The sequence below is a fragment of the Lagenorhynchus albirostris genome, chromosome 5, assembly GCF_949774975.1.
Source record: "Lagenorhynchus albirostris chromosome 5, mLagAlb1.1, whole genome shotgun sequence".
In the NCBI taxonomy this organism is placed as follows: Eukaryota; Metazoa; Chordata; class Mammalia; order Artiodactyla; family Delphinidae; genus Lagenorhynchus; species Lagenorhynchus albirostris.
This window is the reverse complement of record NC_083099.1, coordinates 13,555,892-13,575,821: the sequence shown is the minus strand read 5'-3', so window position 1 is coordinate 13,575,821 and position 19,930 is coordinate 13,555,892. Positions and strand designations below refer to the sequence as shown.

General features: G+C 43.6%; 1 protein-coding gene across 1 annotated transcript in view; it reads left to right on the top strand.

Moving 5' to 3' along the window:
* ARHGEF26 (Rho guanine nucleotide exchange factor 26) overlaps positions 1-19,930 on the top strand; it is a 215,432-nt gene that overhangs the window by 126,424 nt on the left and 69,078 nt on the right. Inside the window, exons 12-13 of the mRNA XM_060149589.1 lie at positions 4,920-5,129; positions 18,722-18,789. Of these exons, the coding sequence (XP_060005572.1) occupies positions 4,920-5,129; positions 18,722-18,789 (278 nt within the window). The remainder of the gene's footprint in view (positions 1-4,919; positions 5,130-18,721; positions 18,790-19,930) is intronic.

The window sequence follows — 19,930 nt, the reverse complement described above, 5'->3', positions numbered from 1 at the left end:
CCTGTTCTCTACTGATAGTTTTTTATCTTGTTAAGAAAAGAAAGGAATCTCAACAAAGGTTACTACTTTCAAGTGGGTTTCAACAGGGAGACCCATCATTGTTTATACCACAGAGCAACAGGCTTGTATAGATTTGATTCCTGCGCCTGATAGGAGCCTCTGCTTGCACAAAGCTGCCGCTTGTTTCATGAGCAGCTGGTAAACTTGGAGCCCGCCTAAGACAATCAGAGGAAGTCTACATATAAACTTCTCTGTGCGAGGAAAGGTGGTTTTTCCATTTGCCTTTTTCTGAGCAGTTTAACTTCCTAATTGCTTGATCCAAATTGTTTCAGGGACTGTGTAAACCATATGTTTGTTAAATGGAAGAAACAAACATGGGGAAGTCTGATTAGCATCAACTTCCCTAGGAAAGGAGCATCTTCCCCAGCCCAGCTGAGCTCTCTTTGTACTTACTGGACACAGTAAGTGGGTCGGCAGAGGAGGAAGTGGGGTTGTAAATGGCTGCATCTGACTGTGGATTCGTTCCTCTTCTTTCTGCTTAAGCCCATATTTTAAGTTATCCTTCTGTATTAGCATGAGAGACACAGTAGTTGCTGGCTGACATGAGGAGAATGAATTTCACTCAGTATTTAGCAGATTTAGAGAGGGGAAAATATTATTTTGAACCTTTATGAGATTAAGTGTGTGAATGTGTCTGTGTGTGAGAGAGCACAAACACGCTAGCAAGAGTGAGCTCCTTTTCAATTTTTATTCCATTGGGTTTGAATAATAGCTGACAGGGATGAATCATCAACTTACTTGACTCCTGTTAAATCAAGTTTTTTATATTAAATTCATTAAAGGAGTAGTGAAGAAGTGGTGGACATTGTGTATCACATAATGAAGATGTTTGCAGGTCTAGATGAAATAATGATATTGGATGACTGCTATTGAATCAGTTAAAAAAAAAAGCAGACTCGTTTCCTGCATCCTAGTTTGGATACAGAAGGCAAAACAGTGGGGAAGTTCTGTGTGCAGGCACCTTCAGTGACCCAGATGTGCAGGTGTGTAGACGCGGATACCTTGAGGTGAACTCACATAGTTATAAATAAAGTGGCTGCTCTCTTTCATCCCAGCCGGACACCTGAGAGAACCACAGGTGTAAACTGGATCAAACGGTCACCCTAGGTCTTAATGGCGTTGTAGTTGTCATGGCTTAAGAGAACAATTAAAAAAACATTCTATTAACTTGTCTACTTCTTGTGTCTCTAATTACCCCCCCCACCCCCCACGCGCCCCCCCCCCCCCCCCCCCGCCGAAGACAAAGATTCAACACATGGATGAAACAACAGTAGCTGGTATTGTTTGTACTTAGGCAAACACTGGGAGGAATATGAACTCTGAAAATTAAGAGGGAAAAAAAGACCTAACTAGTTTTTTCCTATTTGTTTACATTAGTTTCCTGTGAACTCTTCGTCCTGAATTCTACTGGGGACTGCCTAGTAAGTAAGGCCACTTTACGCTGAAGACTTTTTGGAACTTGAGTCATCTTGAATGATGGCTTTATGGCATATAGATTTCTTTGCCTTTTATTTCTTTGGGAATACAAAGAATACCTTTGCACTGTCATTATTTAGGGCACTGCCTACATACCCCATGTGCGCAGCATTAAGGAGGTTGGATTTCTCTGTCTGAAGCAGAATTATTTTTAACTGGAAATGGGCGTCTTTAACTAAAAGGTCATCTTTTTAAACTTGTGAGTTGGACCGAAAGAGTAACTCAAAGGTGCAGAGAGAAGACAGTAACAGGCAAGTCCTTGTTCATCTTGTTTTTTTCTCTTGTTTTTGATGTTGTTGTTGGGTTTTTGCTTTTGTCTTTATTTTTTACGTTTTGGCTTTATCCTGAGTCCTGGGTTTTACTACATCTGTGTCTGAGCTATCTAGACAATATTACAAGCTTTACTTGCTGTATGGTCAGGCCACTCAAGATGGCTGTTCTCTTCTCTGTACATCCCCTGCTGGAGCAGTACCACCTACCTACACCTTACTCACAGGAACGTGCTTGCCCCCTGCCCCAGCTAGTGATTGTTCTAATCATCAGGCCAGAATGATTCCATCTGCTAGTTTATTAAAGAGAAACATCTACCCTTGTGATAGTCATTAACCTGAGGGGCTGTGAGTGATGTGCCCCAGCTGCTGGTCTCCCTGGTGACTGATAAGCCCACCTGGCGTCACTTCCCCTTATAAATGGTAGCCTCCTCCTCCCCCACCCCGAGCAGTGAAGACTGCTGCCCTGTCCCGCCTGCTGTCTGCAGCACAGGGCGCAGATGTTTCGGATGTGTGAGATCCCCTCTCCAATAAACCACTGATGTCTCTGTCGCTGTTTCCACACTCTTTCTTCGGTCTCGAGGCTGGGCAGCTACGAGGCTTGTAGGCCTGCAGGGTGCAGCCTGACACCAGCTTTGCCAAAAATCGACTGCTTTGTTTCTGGTAAACACGGTCTTTTAAAAGTATAACGTTGTTTGTTTGTAAAGTGTGTTACCCTGGTTCCTCCTTTTATAAAAATTATGTGACCTTTGATAAGCCTCATTTTGATATGAGAAATATTTTATATATTCTGAGTATGGTTGTGCTGGTCCGTTGGCAGTCTCAGGGGAGCTTTGGAGGTGATCTTGCCATGTGAACTTTCAGTTAATACAGATGATTACCCTAGCAACAAACAGACTTGATCAAAAGGCAGTGTTTTGCTTTTATAGATGATATAACTGTGTTTGCCGGTTTTGGAGGGGGAAGAATCTATCAAACTAAATTTTAAAAATGATTATAAAGTTTTTAAAGGAGAGTTACAGGGAGTGGTTGACAGGCAGATGCCCACCACCGAATGAAAAACTTTCTAAGAAATCTTGAATCTGTTCTGAAATTCCTAGTATAGTTGGGCACAAGGATTTTTTTTAGCTCTCCTGAGTTCATACATTTGCATTTATTATTAGGTAAGGTTATTATACAATATGGTTCCTAGAATATATTAAAATGTATTGCATGGTCATCCATTTACTCAGCAGTTACTATTGAGCTCTGCCGTGTTCAACTGAGAGTACACATAGAGAATAGAGGGGAGGTGTATCTAAGCAGAGTTGGGATTTGCCCAGGAAATGAGTGTGTCTGCAAGGAGTGATTGTAAGTAGGTATCAAGAAATTCAAGCTGGATAAGTGAATAAGCATGAATGAGAGGACATGAAGGGTTTAAGGATGGAGGGAAAGGTGGTGGAGTGAGTGGGTTGTAGGAATGGTGGGTTAAAATTGTTGAGGTTGAGGATTAGAAGAGGTGAGCCAAAGAGATCGGCGGGGCTGGTTAGACAGAGGTGTTTGACGTTGGGATTGCAGAGAGGTTGCAGTTGGTGGTAGTGACAAGGTTGATTGTTGAAGGGGAAGTCAAGGAACTGAGAGGCTGGGGTAATGGAAGGATTGCCACATGGAAATTCAAGAAAGTAGTGTTGGAGAGTGACAGTAAGCCAGTAACTAAACGCATGAGTGAGGATGAGGCATGATCCAGGGGCCTGGAGATGACTGTGAGGATGAGATAGAGACTGATGGCATGAGCATCAAAGCTGGGGACCTTCTGGGAGGACAAAGCGATCATTGTCTAGGAGTAATGAGACTCAGGAAAGGCAGGCAGAGAGCCTTCAGAGGAGGCTGTGCTCTCTAGAAGAGCCAAGTTTCTGTTAAGGCAACAAGGTAAAGGGAGAGTTCAGAGAAGAGGCTGAGGATTTAGAAGATTTTGTTGGATTCCCTAAATGAGGTGCATTTCCAGAGGATACAGTGGAATGCTTCAGCCGAGGGGCTTAGGGAGGTGAGGCCCGATTAGGCATGTTCACAGCACTGTGCAGGTGAGAGTACATTCAGGGGAATGAAGTATACCAGGCGGTCTTGGGCATAAAAGCAGGGATAAAGGGCGTGGCGGGATCAGTCCTGGTGGCTTCTGAACAGGTGGTGAGGCCATGCATGTTAGAGAGAAGGATGGGTTGGGCGTCTTGGCAGAAGCAAGCAGACCTCTGGGGCTGTTCTTCCCTCCTGTGCCTGGTTTGGAGGCTGCGAGTGCAGCTTCGCTACCCAGAGTGTGAGTAGGTTTGGGACGACCTCTATCCTGTGGGTGGGGGTAAGGCTGGGGAAGTATAGCTGTTCAAGCCTTACCATGATGCACGCGTGTCTCACTTGTTGCAAGGAAATGCCAGGAAAATGTAAAATAAAACCTAGAGGGTTTAATAATTGTTTTTTTTAATTTTTATTGGAGTATAGTTGATTTACAATGTTGTGTTAGTACAGCAAAGGGCATCATTTATACATGTACATATATCCACTCTTTTTTTAGATTCTTTTCTATATAAGCCATTACAAAAAATTGAGTAGAGTCCCCTGTGCTATACAGGAGGTGCTAATAATTGTTTTTAATATTGCTTTTATATGTAAGATACAATTTAGTATACTACAGAAAAATAGTAATTAACAAGTTTAATTTTGGAGGGTTATATTGACTCATGATCAGTAGATTAATTCAGAGTCCAATTCCTATTTTAAAATAAATCATTCTCAGGCTTCCCTGGTGGCGCAGTGGTTGAGAGTCTGCCTGCCGATGCAGGGGACGCGGGTTCGTGCCCCGGTCTGGGAAGATCCCACATGCCGCGGAGCGGCTGGGCCCGTGAGCCATGGCCGCTGAGCCTGCGCGTCCGGAGCCTGTGCTCCGCAACAGGAGAGGCCACAGCAGTGAGAGGCCCGCGTACTGCAAAAAAATAATAAAAAAATAAAATAAAAAATAAAATAAATCATTCTCTCCCTGTCCTTCTTCCCTCCCCTGCCACCTTCCCCCAAAATGTGATTTGAAAACCGATAATGTCACAGTCTCATCCACTGAATTACTGTGTTCTTTTTCCCTCTTCCTTACAGTGAAGAAAGTTACAATGTCAATGATTATTCCTTAAGAGATCAGCTACTGGTGGAGTCTTGTGACAGTGAAGAACTTAATTCTTCTCCAGGGAAGAACAGTTCCACAGTGCTTTATTCAAGACAGAACTCTGCTAGTCACCTCTTTACGCTGACAGTCCTTAGTAACCACGTGAACGAGAAAGTGGAGATGCTGCTGGGAGCTGAGACTCAGTAAGTATGTGCGAGGGGAGGGTTTCAGAATATCTGCTGTCGGTCTTCCCTACCTAATTACCCTTGGTCCACAGACTCCCTAAAAACAGTAAACTCTACCTACTATTTATGTTTTTTTATTGATTACCTGTTATGCACCAAGCATAGGTCTGGGTGCTTTATACAGATGCTTGTCTTCTCACTGTCATCTTCTCAGTGTCCTGAGAGATGGCTATTATTATTTTCATCCCCATGACTCCTGATGGGCATGTTGTGCTTTAGGTGGTGTGCTTTTATATTCACAGTGTTTTAAAAATCATTTTATTTTAATCATTGATAAAATTATGACCCGGGAGCCCTAGGAATATGACCTAACTGGCAGTGTGATCCTAGGCCCTGAGTTTTCTTAGGTACTGAAATAGAGGTCATTTTGTATCACCTACCTTCGACCAGGCAGCAGAAAGACCCGTGATTTCTGTCAAAAGAGATAGATACTCAGTTTGGGGAAATATGTTTGTTGCAGGAAGGGGAACCCCTTCCAGGGCCTGAGAAAATGGGCTCTTGTCTAACACTTGGAAATGAATTGTGTGAGGAGACATACGTACTGACAAAGCAAAAGACTATGGGGAAGGGGTGCCTGGGCGGAGAACAGCAGGGTAAGGGAACCCAGGAGGACTGCTCTGCCATGTGGCTCTCGGTCTCAGGTTTTATGGTAATAGGGTTAGTTGTGGGGTTGTCTCTGACCAGTCATCTTGCTTGTGCCCATATTCGATCTGACTCAGGGTCCTCCCTGGTGGTTCTCGCATCTCTCTGCCAAGATGGGTCTAGCATGACCGTTTCTGGGAGGTTGGCGCACATTATGGGCTGGCATCTCCTCCCTGCTTTCGGCCCCTCCCGAAACTTCTCCTGGTTAGTTTTCCACGGCAGCACTGTGTCCTTATCAGGACCTCCTGTTGTGAGACAACTCATGCAAGTGGTTAGCATCGTGCCTAGCCAGGGTGGGCAGCTTCCATCAACGGTTCCCTCACATGTTGAGCCCTCTTTCCCATCCAGAGTTTATGCAGAGGCAGAAGCCATCCTGTTTGCACCTGCAGTTTCACCAGCAGTTAGTAGGCAGTCCATCCTCACACAGGATGAAGGGAAGGGGGCTTAATTGTCAAGTCCACCCGTGCTGCTACTGAACCAGACTTGGGTCTGCTTGCCCGTGCACAGTAAAGCCAATCTGCTGACACCGGGTTGTGGTGAAGGAAAGTGCAGTGTTTATTGTAAAGGCACCAATACAAGGAGGATGGGTGACTCACACTCTAAAAATCCCCAAATCCCCGAAGGCAAGGCCACGTGAGGGAGGGGGTCGCAGGGTATGTGATCAACTCGTGCACAATTCTCTGATTGGTTGGTGTTGAGGTAAGAGGGTGGTTGACATTATGAATCCTTAGGTGCCCGTCGGTCTGGGGGCTCATGATCATCAAGTAGTTAAGTTCTTCCATTTGGTGGTGGTTTTAGCATCTGTAAAACAACTCAGGAAATGTGCATCAGATACTGTTACCTATGTACTTCAGAGAGAGCAAAAACAGAGGGTTTTGGCGGGGTCGGGGTGATGTCTACCTTGGGAAGGCCCTGTAGGGTCCTGTTTGGTTACATTGCGATTTTGTCCACTTAGAGATAGCTGACCAATTTGTTTGGAAACTGGAAACCTCCTCTTAGAACAATCATCATAGGCAGGTATTATGTTGGGTCAGAGGGTGGAACAGTGGAGGGAAAGGAGAAGTTCCCTAATTCTTGGTCCTCTGGGGTTCCTACACCCTCTCCCACTTGGCTCCTACATGGTGTGATTAAAATGGATCAGTAGCTCTTGAATAACAACCCTAAGACTGTAACAGAATCTTAGCGAAAGCCAACCCAAAGAGATAATCTCCACTTTTTAAGAGTATTTTAACAGGGTCCCTGGATTGTTAGAGAGATATAAGAAAAGAAAAAGAAGGAAAAAAGCCATCCACATAAAAACGATAAATGCTCATTTCATGTTTTTGGCACTAGAAGTAACTTTTCCAAAGGTGAAGAAAACCAAGAAGGGCAGGGTGATAGAAAGCTATTTGAGATTTAAAAACAGCCGAAAGAGAGTATTACAAATGCGCTCAAGAGCTAACAGAGGGAATGAATAAGAAAAGGAGCAGCATCCTCTGTATTTGTTTATAAAACAAAGAAATACCTCTTCCTAAGGTCCCAGAATTCTTCCAGGAAACTGATGGAAAGTCCTGCTGCATTCCAAGGATGCTCCTCTATGTTTTCCCCTCTGGGGAGGGCACCTCCAGTGGGTGCAGTGCTTGCTGGTCTGTGCAGGTGACCAGCAGGGGACACACCCAAGACCAGGGCTGAGGAAGGCATTTCTTTGACTCTAAAAATGATTAAACCCCTTGGCCTGTGAAGACAGACCGAGACCTCTTCTGTTTGGGGAAGCCTCTCTTAAAAGAGAGAATTTAGTATGTCTGACCTTTGGACCTTAAAGGACTTTGAGGATGAAAAAGTCTTAAACACTTTGGAGATTACTGCTTATTATAAAGAATTCTCAGAAATGAAGATTTTATTTTGTCTTTTTTAGTCAGGGAGAAAGTGTTGTTGGTTTCGCTTTACGTTTTCCTTTTCTCTGTGTTTATAAGGATTGTTTGCTCTTTATCAGCAGAGCTTTTCCTGACCGTCTCCTTCATAATTTATGTAATCTCTACTGCTGGTTTCTGAGATTATTCCAAGAGAGTAGGCCGTAAACCCGGCATGTCCAGTTTTTACACCAAGGCTAGATCCTTTCCTGGGACGTTCTGTAGCCTTTGTTCCACCCTCTTGCCTTTTGATCTTGCCATAGACTGAATGGATGTTCATTTCCTCAATGAGAAATGTTCTCAGAATATCTAGTTATGTCACCCGTAAACCCGTGGGTATGACTCATATTTGTAGTTCTTTAATAGCAAGAGAACATTCCAGAAGGGGCAGAGGGGCGGCTGTCTCCTTGGGTACGGAAGGAGTGACTCCCTCACTCCCTCCCCGCCCCAACTCAATTACAGTTAAAGTAAATAACTGGACAAATACTTTTAAACCTACAAGGCATAAAGTATCATTAGTGCTGAAAGAAAATATATGACAGCCAGGATGCACTTTCCTTAAAAGAAAACACAACAAAACCAAAAAAAACCCAATCAGCTTTTAAAAGTCTGGCGAGTTGTTAACATGCTGTATTTGGAAATGTGCAGGCCAGCTCTGGGTTACCTGGTCTTGAGTAATCAGAGTTCCGGCCTATGTAGAATGTTTTCTTTGCTTCTAAGATTTGCCAGATGTATATAGGTGAGTATTTTTTTTTAACTTTTCTCTCTTTGATGTTATACTTGGTTAAAATGGTCCATTAGCAATCTAGTTGAGAAGGTTTTCACCACCACCCAGGCCTTGAGTAACTGCAGAATTTCAGACCAGTGGATTACATTCTTTGGCTACTTACTCTTTGGTTTGAAAAAGAATAGGGTTTGTACCTAAATATTTACCTTCTTTGAAAAACTCTTCCTAGTAGAGGCACCTGGGGCTATACGGAATGTGAAATCGGCCTAAGGAAGGGTACAGCTGTTTGGTACAAGGACGGTTCAACTATTATAAGGCAGTGAAGTTGTGGAAGAACAGATCAATAGCTTTGATTACATAAAGAATGCAGAAAAGCTCACCAAAAGGAAATGGGGCAAACGCTTAGTGAGCATCTGGGATGTGCCAGGCACAGGACCAGCTAGAGAGCAGGAAGGGAGCCTTGGGTGTTTCTAGAGAAGGATGGTGCTTCCGAGCTGAAGCAGTTAAGTAAGATGACTGTACATCTTGGTTTCTTTGGGATCAGTGTTATTATGTCTCTTGTTCTGGCAAAATTAAGAATAGCACCCTCTTTGACTTTCCAAAGTGCCTTTAGACGATAAAATATGTTGTGACCCTAATTATAGGTCTTAGTCCAACTCCCTCAGTTTTCTCCCAGATGTACGATGAGACTCAAAAAGGTGAAGTGATTTGCCTAAAGCCACACAGGAGGTGAGTTACTGCCAAAATGGGACTAGACCCTGACCTTCCTGAATCTGAAATTCTTTCTAATAACAAATTTTAAGCTTCTTACTGAGAAGCTGCCATCTCGGAGACTATTCCACCCCCATCTTGCTGTTCAACTTGGCCTTGTTCTGGCTCTGGAAGGGAAACTCCAGGAAGCTAGCTGCTATTAAATGTGAAAGACTACTAAAATGTGACTTTTTAAGTTCATAGACTTAAAAAGTTTGTGGTAAATTTAAGGCATCATATGGTTTGAAATATTTTATAATAAAATGCTGACTAGATGTTGCATCCCTCAAACTATCTTCCATTTAAAACTTCCTTTTTTGTTCCTTTGCCTATGTTTTTCCTACTTCCTGGAATGCCCTTCTCAGAACTCCTCGAATTACCAAATGTCTTACTTCTCAGGGCTCACGCCAAGTGCCAAGTCTTTCCTCTACAAGGAGGCCCCTCAGTGATCTTGTCCGCAAGAATTCCAAGTGCTTGCTGTGTGTGCCCCTCTTGTTAGTTCATTTTTCTCCTCCTGTTTTCTGTCTTGCCCACCCTCTGCCGTACAACTGCGGGCCCCCAACCCACCCCTAAGCCTCTCCTTCCCTTTACGGCTGCACTTCTCAAGAGAGCAGCTTTCATTTCTCCCTATTTACTCAGTGAATTTTTATTGTGCACCGGCATCCTTTCAGGTGCTATTCTAAGTGCTGGGACGTAGCAGTGCACAGTACAGAGACTGGATCCCTGCCCTCTGGGGGCTTCTGTTCCACTGAAGAACCTATGCCTGTGTGCCTCCTGCCCTCAAGGAGGTGGCTTTGGTGGCACTGAACTTTTGCCAGGCTGCCTGGGCAGATGGCCTACAGTGAACTGGGATGGTGGGAAAGCATTTCTTCATCCAATTTTAAAAATAAATAAGTGCAGTGGAAACAGTAAAGCCAGGAATGTATTCCGGAGTGTGAAGTGCTGGAATGGGGATCTGTCCTCTAAATTAGATGGCAGAGGAAGACCTCTCCAGGTGACATTTGGGACTGAGCCCTGAGTGCCTGGAAGGAATCCATCCATGGGAAAATGCAGGGCCAGAACGTTCCAGGCAGAGGGCACAGCAAGTGCCAAACTCCTAGGGAAACAAGTTCGAGGCCATCAAACTTGGCTTGAACATAGTGAAATTGGCTAGATCAGAATAAGGCAGGGAGAGAGTGGGTGGTTGAGAGGCTGGTGGAGCCCAGAGCATTTTATTTATTGATTTATTTAAATTTATTTATTTATTTGGCTGTGTTGGGTCTTCGTTTCTGTGTGAGGGCTTTCCCTAGTTGTGGTGAGCAGGGGCCACTCTTCATCGCGGTGCGCAGGCCTCTCCTGCTGCGGAGCACGGGCTCCAGACGCGCAGGCTTAGCAGTTGTGGCTTACGGGCCTAGTTGCTCTGCAGCATGTGGGATCTTCCCGGACCGGGGCACGAACCCGTGTCCCCTGCATCGGCAGGCGGACTCTCAGCCACTGCGCCACCAGGGAAGCCCCACCCCAGATATTTTGAGAAGCACTGGTTTAGAGCCTCGTAGGCTGGAATGGGGAGTTCCATGGAGGACTGGTGTGGACACAGGAGTTTCAATGGGGAGAGCAGTTAGGGTCCTGTTGCATTAGTCCAGGGGAGTCTTTTAATGATTTTTACAAACTTATTTTTAAATTTATTTTTGGCTGCATTGGGTCTTCGTTGCGGTGCGTGGGCTTCTCATTGCGGTGAGTTCTCTTGTTACAGAACATGGGGCTCTAGAGCGCAGGCTCAGTAGTTGTGGTGCATGGGCTCAGTAGCTGTGGCTCATGGGCTCAGTAGTTGTGGCGCACAGGCTTAGTTGCTCTGCGGCATGGGGGATCTTCCTGGACCAGGGCTTGAACCCGTGTCCCTTGCATTGGCAGGTGGATTCTCAACCACCGCGCCACCAGGGAAGTCCCAGTCCAGGGGAGTCTTGATGTTGGGATGGACTGTGGTCTGTGCGAGGAGATGGAAACCTAATATTGTGGAGGTGGAGACAACAGGACCAACTGAAGGACAGGATGAGTTGGGGTGGCTGTGAGTGAAAGAGAGGAATCGATGATGCTTTGGGTTTTTGGCTTGAGCAGCTGACGCCCTATATTGAGTTACTCCTTGACCGTCTTCAGTGTGGCTTCTTCCTCTGCCACCCAGTTGAGGGCGCTCCATCAGAAGATGAGCAGTGGCTTCCTAGGTACCACACCCAGCAGTCCAGTCTTCCGCTTTCTTTACCTCTAATATCATTTAATTTTGTTAGCTGCCCAGCTCTCTGACGCTAACCCCCTTTTTGAGATGTTCTCAAGCTGTTATCTGTGTGCTCTTAGTTTTTCTCCCACACGTAACCTTTCCTCTTCACTTCCCCTTCCGAAATGCAGCCTGTCTGGAACCAGTCATCATCAGTACGCTCTGCTTTCCCTGACACACACATTTCTGTAAATGGTGCCCTTGACACCATTTCAAGTTACCCAGTCTGGAGACTTGGTGTCATTTCTGATGCTTCTAGATCTGAACAGATCCATCCTGGACTGGTTCTTCCTGTATGAAACGCTGTTGCATCTTCCCACACGTTTCCATCCCACTACCTCCTTCCCAGGGCAACCCACACATCCTTTATCTTTTGAACCACCCTCAAAGCCTCCTAACCATTCTTCTCTCCAATCAGTTCTTCACAGTTTTATTACTAATCCCCACACTCAGCTTCAGTTTTGTCCTTTTCTCACTTTGTATGTAGCAGGTTCCCAATAAATATTTTTTTGGAATTGCCCTACAATTAATACAATTTACTTTTCTATATCCAAGGCAAGGTAGCAGCATGTAGAGAAATACTGCTCCTCTATGTCTCTGTTCACTGGGGTTTTTGTTTGTTTGTTTTGTGCTGCTAGAGCAAGTTTTATCTAAATTCCACTTGTTTTTCAACATTTGCTGTCAAGGATGTAGTTAAACTTTTTTTTTTAGCATGTACCTCTAAGCCATACTGTGTTATATCTGTTTGCTTGTTAAAGATCTTAAGTCATTGCATTATTAATGAGACAGTGTTTGGTGGAAAATACAGAAGCTCACCCTTGGTAAAAGGACAAAGGAGGAATGTTTTACTAATGTCATTTTTCCCTCTGGGCCTTGCAAGAGGAATGTTCAAGGCCGAGAGCCCCCTTTGTCTGCCTTCATTAAAATGAAGCCCAGACAGCTGCAGCCGGCACAGAGCAACGCTGTGGCAAGTGGCGTCCTTGGCTTCCTGCGTCCATAATGGAATTTGGATGGCATTTGGGTCCAGCCTGTGCAGAGATGAGACACAAGGACACGTTCAGTAATGAACGAAAACTTTCTTCACCCGTTCTATTTAGCTATGAGATATAATCACCTCAAGCTGTAAGCAAAGGCCCTTCTCAAAGTTTCTGTCTCACAAATTGAAGCAGACGCCTAATAGTCCTGTCAGCCATTCTGACAACCCATTCCTGGGCCCTCCTGATAAAGGGGCATTGTTTGCAGGCAGTCTTTTGCTCTCTTCCTGCTTCTGTTAATGATTTAATTAACAGGAAGTAAATAGGATGGGATAAAATTATAAATAGTACGTCTGACATACTCTTCATCCTTTAAGAAAAATCCACATAGAGATCACAATTTGTATGGAAAAAATGTATTTATTACAGATTGTAGTATTTTTTTCTTCGTTGAATCTGGAATCTATGTCCAATAATCTTTTACATTTGTACAGTGCCCGTCAAGACACTTAAATCTTTGGTGCTTCCTCATCATTGACCTCCAGTAAAACAGAAGAGCAGGTGATGGTGTGGGTCTTTTTTCCAAGGAAACAGGTAGTTGATCCACTTAAGGTTAACTTCAGGATTCTGGACCAGACTAGGTCTCATGAGCTGTTTGATATGATAAGCAGGAAACAGTTGATTTAACTATATAGCATGTCATGGAATCTAAATTTCTAGAACTCTTAGTGGGCTAGGGGAACTACTTTGCTTTGGTTAGATTTTTTTTTTTTTTTTTTTTTGCGGTACGCGGGCCTCTCACTGTTGTGGCCTCTCCCGTTGTGGAGCACAGGTTCCGGACTTGCAGGCTCAGCGGCCATGGCTTACGGGCCCAGCCGCTCCGCGGCATGTGGGATCTTCCCGGACTGGGGCACGAACCCGTGTCCCCTGCATCAGCAGGCGGACTCTCAACCACTGCGCCACCAAGGAAGCCCAGATTTTTTAAATTAGTAAGTTGAGCTGGTGTACAGCCTTATAAGGCTTTGTTGCACAGCATTCATGAGGACGATTTTTGCCCTGTGGGTTTTCTTTAATGGATCAGCTTATTAAACTCATCTCGTTGAATTGAATGTGTGAGAGAAAAAACAAAAACAGCCATCTCCATGATCCTACTCCTTAGGAAGACTTTTTTCCCAAAGGCCATGGGTACAGGAGTTTCACAAGGAACCATAGGTAAGTTTGTAGGCTGTGAAACGGAGCACAAAAGGTATACATCTGGTCAAATGCCATTTTTAAAGGGGCAAAAGAAAGGTTAAACAGCAGCTGAGGTCTCTTCACTTCGAATGAAAATCCAGGGAGACCCCCCTCCAGTGGTGAAGCCCTTTGTGGGCGTTTGTTCCATTCCGTCTCATTGACGGTCCTAACCTCTGTTTCAAACCCTGCTTTCTACTTTCTTAGTGTGGATCTGTGTTTTCTAGCAGATGCCTGGTGTTCAATGCGAAGTCCAGCTTGGCTGTATCTTCAACCTTTGTGTAATTAAGTTTAAACCTACGGTGCTTAATCAATCATATGAGGGACAGGACAAGATACTGTGACAGCTGACTCCCGAGTGGGGAGCTTCAGGATGGTTCAGTAAGGAACATCATTTCATGCCGTGTAGAGAGAAAGGACTGCGCTTCCAGATACTTATGTTGAAAGGGCCTCTTCTCAACTCTCAGATGGGTTCTATTTAGTGGGCGCCATCCCAGCACATTGCACAATGTGTTGGATTCTGTGTGCATTTGTCTTTTGCTCCATCTGCTCCCTCATTGAAGGAAGGCTGTGAAGTGCAAGAGGCTCCATTTTACTCACTTGGCAGCCCCAGCCTGGCACAGGACTCCTGTAGAGGCAGGGACTTGGTGAATGTTGTTTGAAGGAAGGGAGGGGTCAGGAGCGCCTTAGAAGTTTATCTGCCCCAGGTCCCCATTAGCGGCATTGCTGACTGTGGCACTTTGGGCAAAGGGAAATCTCAGTAAGCTGGGTGTGGCGTGGATTGTGAATTCGTGTTGATTGCCTTACCTGTCCCTGGAGATAACAGCTGTCTGTGTGTGAGCCTTGGACTTGATATCTAAATTTAATAATGGGTATGTCTAGGCCCGGGGTTTTCTTGTTCTTAGAGTTCCATTTTATGTGGAGTGAGTCTCCTCCCTGCTTTAGAGATGCAGTGCTTTCTGCCTCATGATAGGAGGGGGCTCCTTGGCATGGCTCTCGGAAGCCCTGGGTAATGTCGTGTGGTTTTAATGGCATCTCAGAGGGGGTGGGACTGATTCAATTGAAGCCATTTCAAGAAGCGGCTCCTTTCATTGAGGCAATAAGGACTGTCTTGCTCTGTCCTCTGGAGCCCCTGTGAGGGGCTGCCTTGTCGAAGGGATGCCATTAGCATCCAGGCAGCAGGCAACAGGAGTGAAAGATTTCACCTGGACTTCTAGAAACTGGCTGCAGGGTGAGGCTGCCCCTAAAACCGGCCACTCAAATGCCAGAGACGGTCCATGGCTGGGAGATCTGACTAGAAGGACTGCAGACAGCAGTTAGGGCCATGTGAAAATGTCATGGTAAGCCAAAGATGAATCTGACATGTCTGGGTATGGCACGTGGAGACGCAAATGGATCGTTTTAGGTTACTCTTGGCGAACAGCTCTTCCATCCTTAAGACATTGTTTAGCTTTCAATTGCCTTTGTACTTTGGAAATTCTAGTTGAGCCTGAATTGTAAAAATCTTACCCAACAAAGAGATATCAAAGATTTAAGTGTTTGCTTGGGATTATCTGAAAGGAGGTTGTGCTTTACTTGTTCCTTATAAAACCACCCTGAAGTCTTTTTGTCCTGTATTAGAGACAAAGTTTTTAAAAGCAAGACAGTGTCATCAGTTTTTACATAAACTGTGCATATTACTACTTGACTCAGCAGCTCGACCAGGGCCCAGCCTCAGTTTCTTCTTTTAAGTCAGTCTGTCTTTCAGCAGACTGCAGTTTCCACCCTTCCTGCGGTCCCTCGTTATCTTGTAAGCACCTGCTAGGGGGCACCACCTCTTTGATCCCCGGCTGCCTGGCGTATATTCTGACTCTACCACTTAGCAGTTTTACTGTGAGCAGGTACTTAAGAGTTCAGACTTCAGCTTCGTCCTCTGAAAAAAATTGGGAATAATAACGGTAATACTTGCAAGACGGTTGTAAAGATTAGACTAGATGGTACTCGCCAGATATAAAAAAGCACAGTACCTGGCGTATATGTGATCCCTTATGCTATTTAGAACAAGATCCAGTTACTGTCCTTGGGGAGTGTATGGCCCAGTCAGAGAAACAGACAAGTCCATAAAAGATCGGGGGTCAATGAGTAGTAGTGATTTATATATATAATATATATATATAGTATACTATATATACAGTAGTGAGGTCAGGGTTTACAGAGCTCCTGTTATGTGCAGGCAGTTACGGAGATAAGATGCCTGGCTTCAGGAGGCCTACAGCTGCCAGGCAGTGTGACAGAGCTGTGCAGAGGGGGGGCGTGAGAACAGGATTCTCAAGAATGGGATGGGGACAGAAGTGTGGGCTCACACATCAGAGGCGGCCACCTGGAGGAGGTGAGGCTTGTGTTTTCAATATTGAGTTAGATGTGTTGAACAAAAGAAGCCAGATACCAAAGTGGACAATATTATAGGATTCCGTTTTCATAAAGTTCAAGATTGGCAAAACTTGTCTATGTGATGGAAATCAGAACAGCAGTTACCTTTGCAGGAGGTTACTGATTGGAAAGGGACAAAAAAGGAACCTCCTGGCATGTCTGTGTCTTGATCTGTGGGCATGTGTACGTGGTTGTACCTAAGTAAACACAGATCTGTATACACTTAAGATTAGTGCAGTGTTTTATGTGTGTGTTCTTCAATAAAGCAATCAAATAGGGATGATGAGTGGGCCCAGCTCGGTAAAAATGGGGAAGGAAGGTCATACTTGAGAGTGAGAAGAACAACTAGGAAAGGTGTGGAATAGCATGTTGAGTTCCAGACTGTAAGAAGTCTGCTCTGTCTGGATGGAAGGATGGATACACGTCGCGGAGTGAAGACAGAGTGATGGTGAGAAGCATCTTTTAGGTGCAGGCCGTTGTGGGAGAAAAAAAAAATTTTTTTCTCCAAGTTTTTTTGTTTAAAGTACCAGGCATAAAGGCATCCTTTTTTTTTTTTACTTTTTAAAAAATTTAAGTATAGTTGATTTTACAATGTAGTGCCAATCTCTGCTGTATAACAGAGTGACTCAGTTTTACACGTTTACATTCTTTTATTAATATTCTTTTCCATTATGGTTTATCCCAGGAGATTGGATATAGTTCCCTGTGCTATACAGTAGGACCTGTTGTTTGTCCATTCCAAATATAATAGTTTGCATCTACCAACCCCAAATTCCCAATCCATCTCTCCCTTTCCCCCCTCCCCCCCGACAACCACAAGTCTGATCTCTATATCTGTGAGTCTGTTTGTTTTAGAGATAGGTTCATTTGTGCCATATTTTAGATTCCACATATAAGTGATATCATATGGTATTTGTCTTTCTCTTTCTGACTTACTTCACTTAGTATGATAATCTCTGGGTCCATCCATGTTGCTGCAAATAGCATTATTTCATTCTTTTTTATGGCTGAGTAATATTCCATTGTATATATGTACCATATCCTCTTTATTCATCTGCCGATGGACATTCAGGTTGCTTTCGTGTCTTGGCTATTGTAAATAGTGCTGCAATGAATATTGGGGTGCATGTATCTTTTTGAATTTGAGTTTTGTCCGGGTATATGCTCAGGAGTGGGATTGCTGGATCATATGTTAGTTCTATTTTTAGTTTTCTGAGAAACCTCCATACTCTTTTCCATAGTGGCTGCACCAAGTTATATTCCCACCAACAGTGTAGGAGGGTTCCCTTTTCTCCACACCCTCTCCAGCATTTGTTATTTGTAGACTTTTTAATGATGGCCATTCTGACCGGTGTGAGGTGATACCTCATTGTAGTTTTGATTTGCATTTCTCTAATGATTAGTGATGTTGAGCGTCTTTTCTTTGTGCCTGTTGGCCATCTGTATGTCTTCTTTGGAGAAATGTCTATTTAGATCTTCTGCCCATTTTTTGATTGGGTTGTTTCTTTTTTGATATTGAGCTGCATGAGCTGCTTGTATATTTTGGAGATTAAGCCCTTGTCAGTTGCATCATTTGCAAATATTTTCTCCCATTCCATAGGTTGTCTTTTTTTTTTTTCTGGTTTCCTTTGCTGTGCAAAAGCTTGTAAGTTTGATTAGGTCCCATTTCTTTTTTAAAATTTTTATTTTTTATTTCTATAAGGCATCCCTTCTTAAGAAGGTAGAGTGGCATAGTAGAAACTGACCTTTCGTTTGGGTCGCTTACCTCTGAACTTCTGTGCAGTCTTCTCATCCCTTAAACAGGCTTTTGGGAAGCTTACAGGAAATAATGGATGTCAAGTGCTGTATCTGCCATGTAAATGCTTCTTAAAAGATTTTCAAGTGTGTATGTGTGTGTGGTTTATTTAATCACAGTGTTAATACCTGACTTTTCAAATCAAAAACCTGGTTACTATATTATGGAGTAATGCTTGCTCATCTGAAACTTTTGATCCTTTAGTTAAATAATTATTCTGTTTCATGTAATTGTAGCTTAATATTGTTTAAAAGCTTTTGGTTGTTTTTTATCTTAAAAAAATTTTTTTTTCCTGTAATCACTAAATTATTTTAAGCATTTGACAACAAATAATTTTTATTTCACTAAGGCTCATACTTGGCAACATTTGTTGTATGAGGAACAGAACAACTTTAAATAATGTCAGGTTTCTCATTTATGTGGAAATGGGTTGTGAGTGTGGGGGAAGGAAAAGAGGGGAGGGAGTGGCGAGAGACTGATTTACTAGGATTTTTTAAAATGAAATTTACTTTTTTGAAATGTTAAACATCAGATTGTGAGTGTATGAAATATCTTTTTGTGATTATAATGTATTAGTGTAATCAGATATTTGTTAAATGTTAAACTGTTATATGAGAAATTCCACTTAATAACAAGCTAAATTCATTCAGAATCTTTTGACAATGACTCATTTGAGGCCTATTTGAGATTTCCCAGATGATCATTTTTATTTTAGTAATTGTTTTTCATTTTTAAATAACTCTTACCCTAGCTTTGAAGGCCAGCCACTTACCTCTCTAGAGCATGTCTGCCCTGTTTTCAGGGAATGCCTTTGCATTCTAGAACATACTTCATTCTGTGTCTAAGCACCACTGAATCTCTCAACGGATCTGCCCTCTGTGTTTAGGAGCGAGCGAGCCCGCTGGATAACTGCCCTGGGACACAGCAGCGGGAAGCAGCCTCCGGACCGAACCTGTAAGTACCTGGAGAGCCGTCTGCTCTGGAACATGGAGGGCTCTGCCCCCTGCTGGTCGCTGGGTTATTAGTGGTTAACCTCCACAGTACCTGCTTTGTAAGTTTTCTCCAAGATTTCCTTCCTGCCGCCCCACCTCAGGTCTGGATGCTCCCTGCTTTGGAAGTCAAGGGGACTGAATCCAAAGTGCAGTTCTTTGCTGTGTAAACATGGCAGATCACTGCATAGTCTTTCTGAGCCTCTTAAATCATCTGCAAGTTAGGTGCATTATTATATACAACACGGCGTTATGATAGTGAGGATGAAGTTAAATTCACATTGAAAGCCCTGCTTATACTATAAAGCTCTTAAATTTCTAGCTGCTATGGGCAACAGTAGCATGTTTAAGCCTTCTCCATACTGACAGTGTGAATCTAAGCTGAAATGGATTTTTAACCTTAAGGTAAATTACTTTACCCTTCCTTTTGACTTTATTAATATTAAAAAATATATTTTATTTTTCTAGGGAACTCGGTACTGGTACAGTAAAGATTAGTGTCATATGCTGAGCATCTTGTTATGCTGCTCTGCATGATTCCAGCTGGAAGGTCAAATTCAAAGAATTAGGGCAGCAAAAGTGGATTCCTGGAGCACTCAAAAATCATAGCTTTAAGCTTAGAGTCAGAGCTGAAGAGACTGGTTTGAAAGTTCTCTGGAATCAAGTTTCATAGTAAAAAAACTGAGTAAAAACTCAGGCCAGCCAGTAGCAAGTCACTGAAGTAAAAACTGATTTGTTATGATCGAGAATTTGGGGGAAACTAAAATGTTTTCTAACCAACTTTTGCTTGGAGCTCCTTTTATTTCTAAACTCTGGCAGCTTTTATGTGCTGTTGGGTGGGCTGGGCGAGCACCCTGGATGAGAGCCAGGAGCACTGGATAGATTTTGGATTTTATCCTCATGGCCTTGGCACATACCTAATCTATCTTGACTCAGTTTCCCCAATGCCCAGTGACTGTTTTCTGCTCTATTGTGTGATGTATCTAATGACTTCTTATCAAGGCTATTTTTGAGGGGATTCATGTATCGTAAAAGGCCTCTCTCAATTCTGAGCTTCTAAAAATCCTAAAGCTCTTAGCCAAGTAAGAGAATTCCTGGGAAAGATT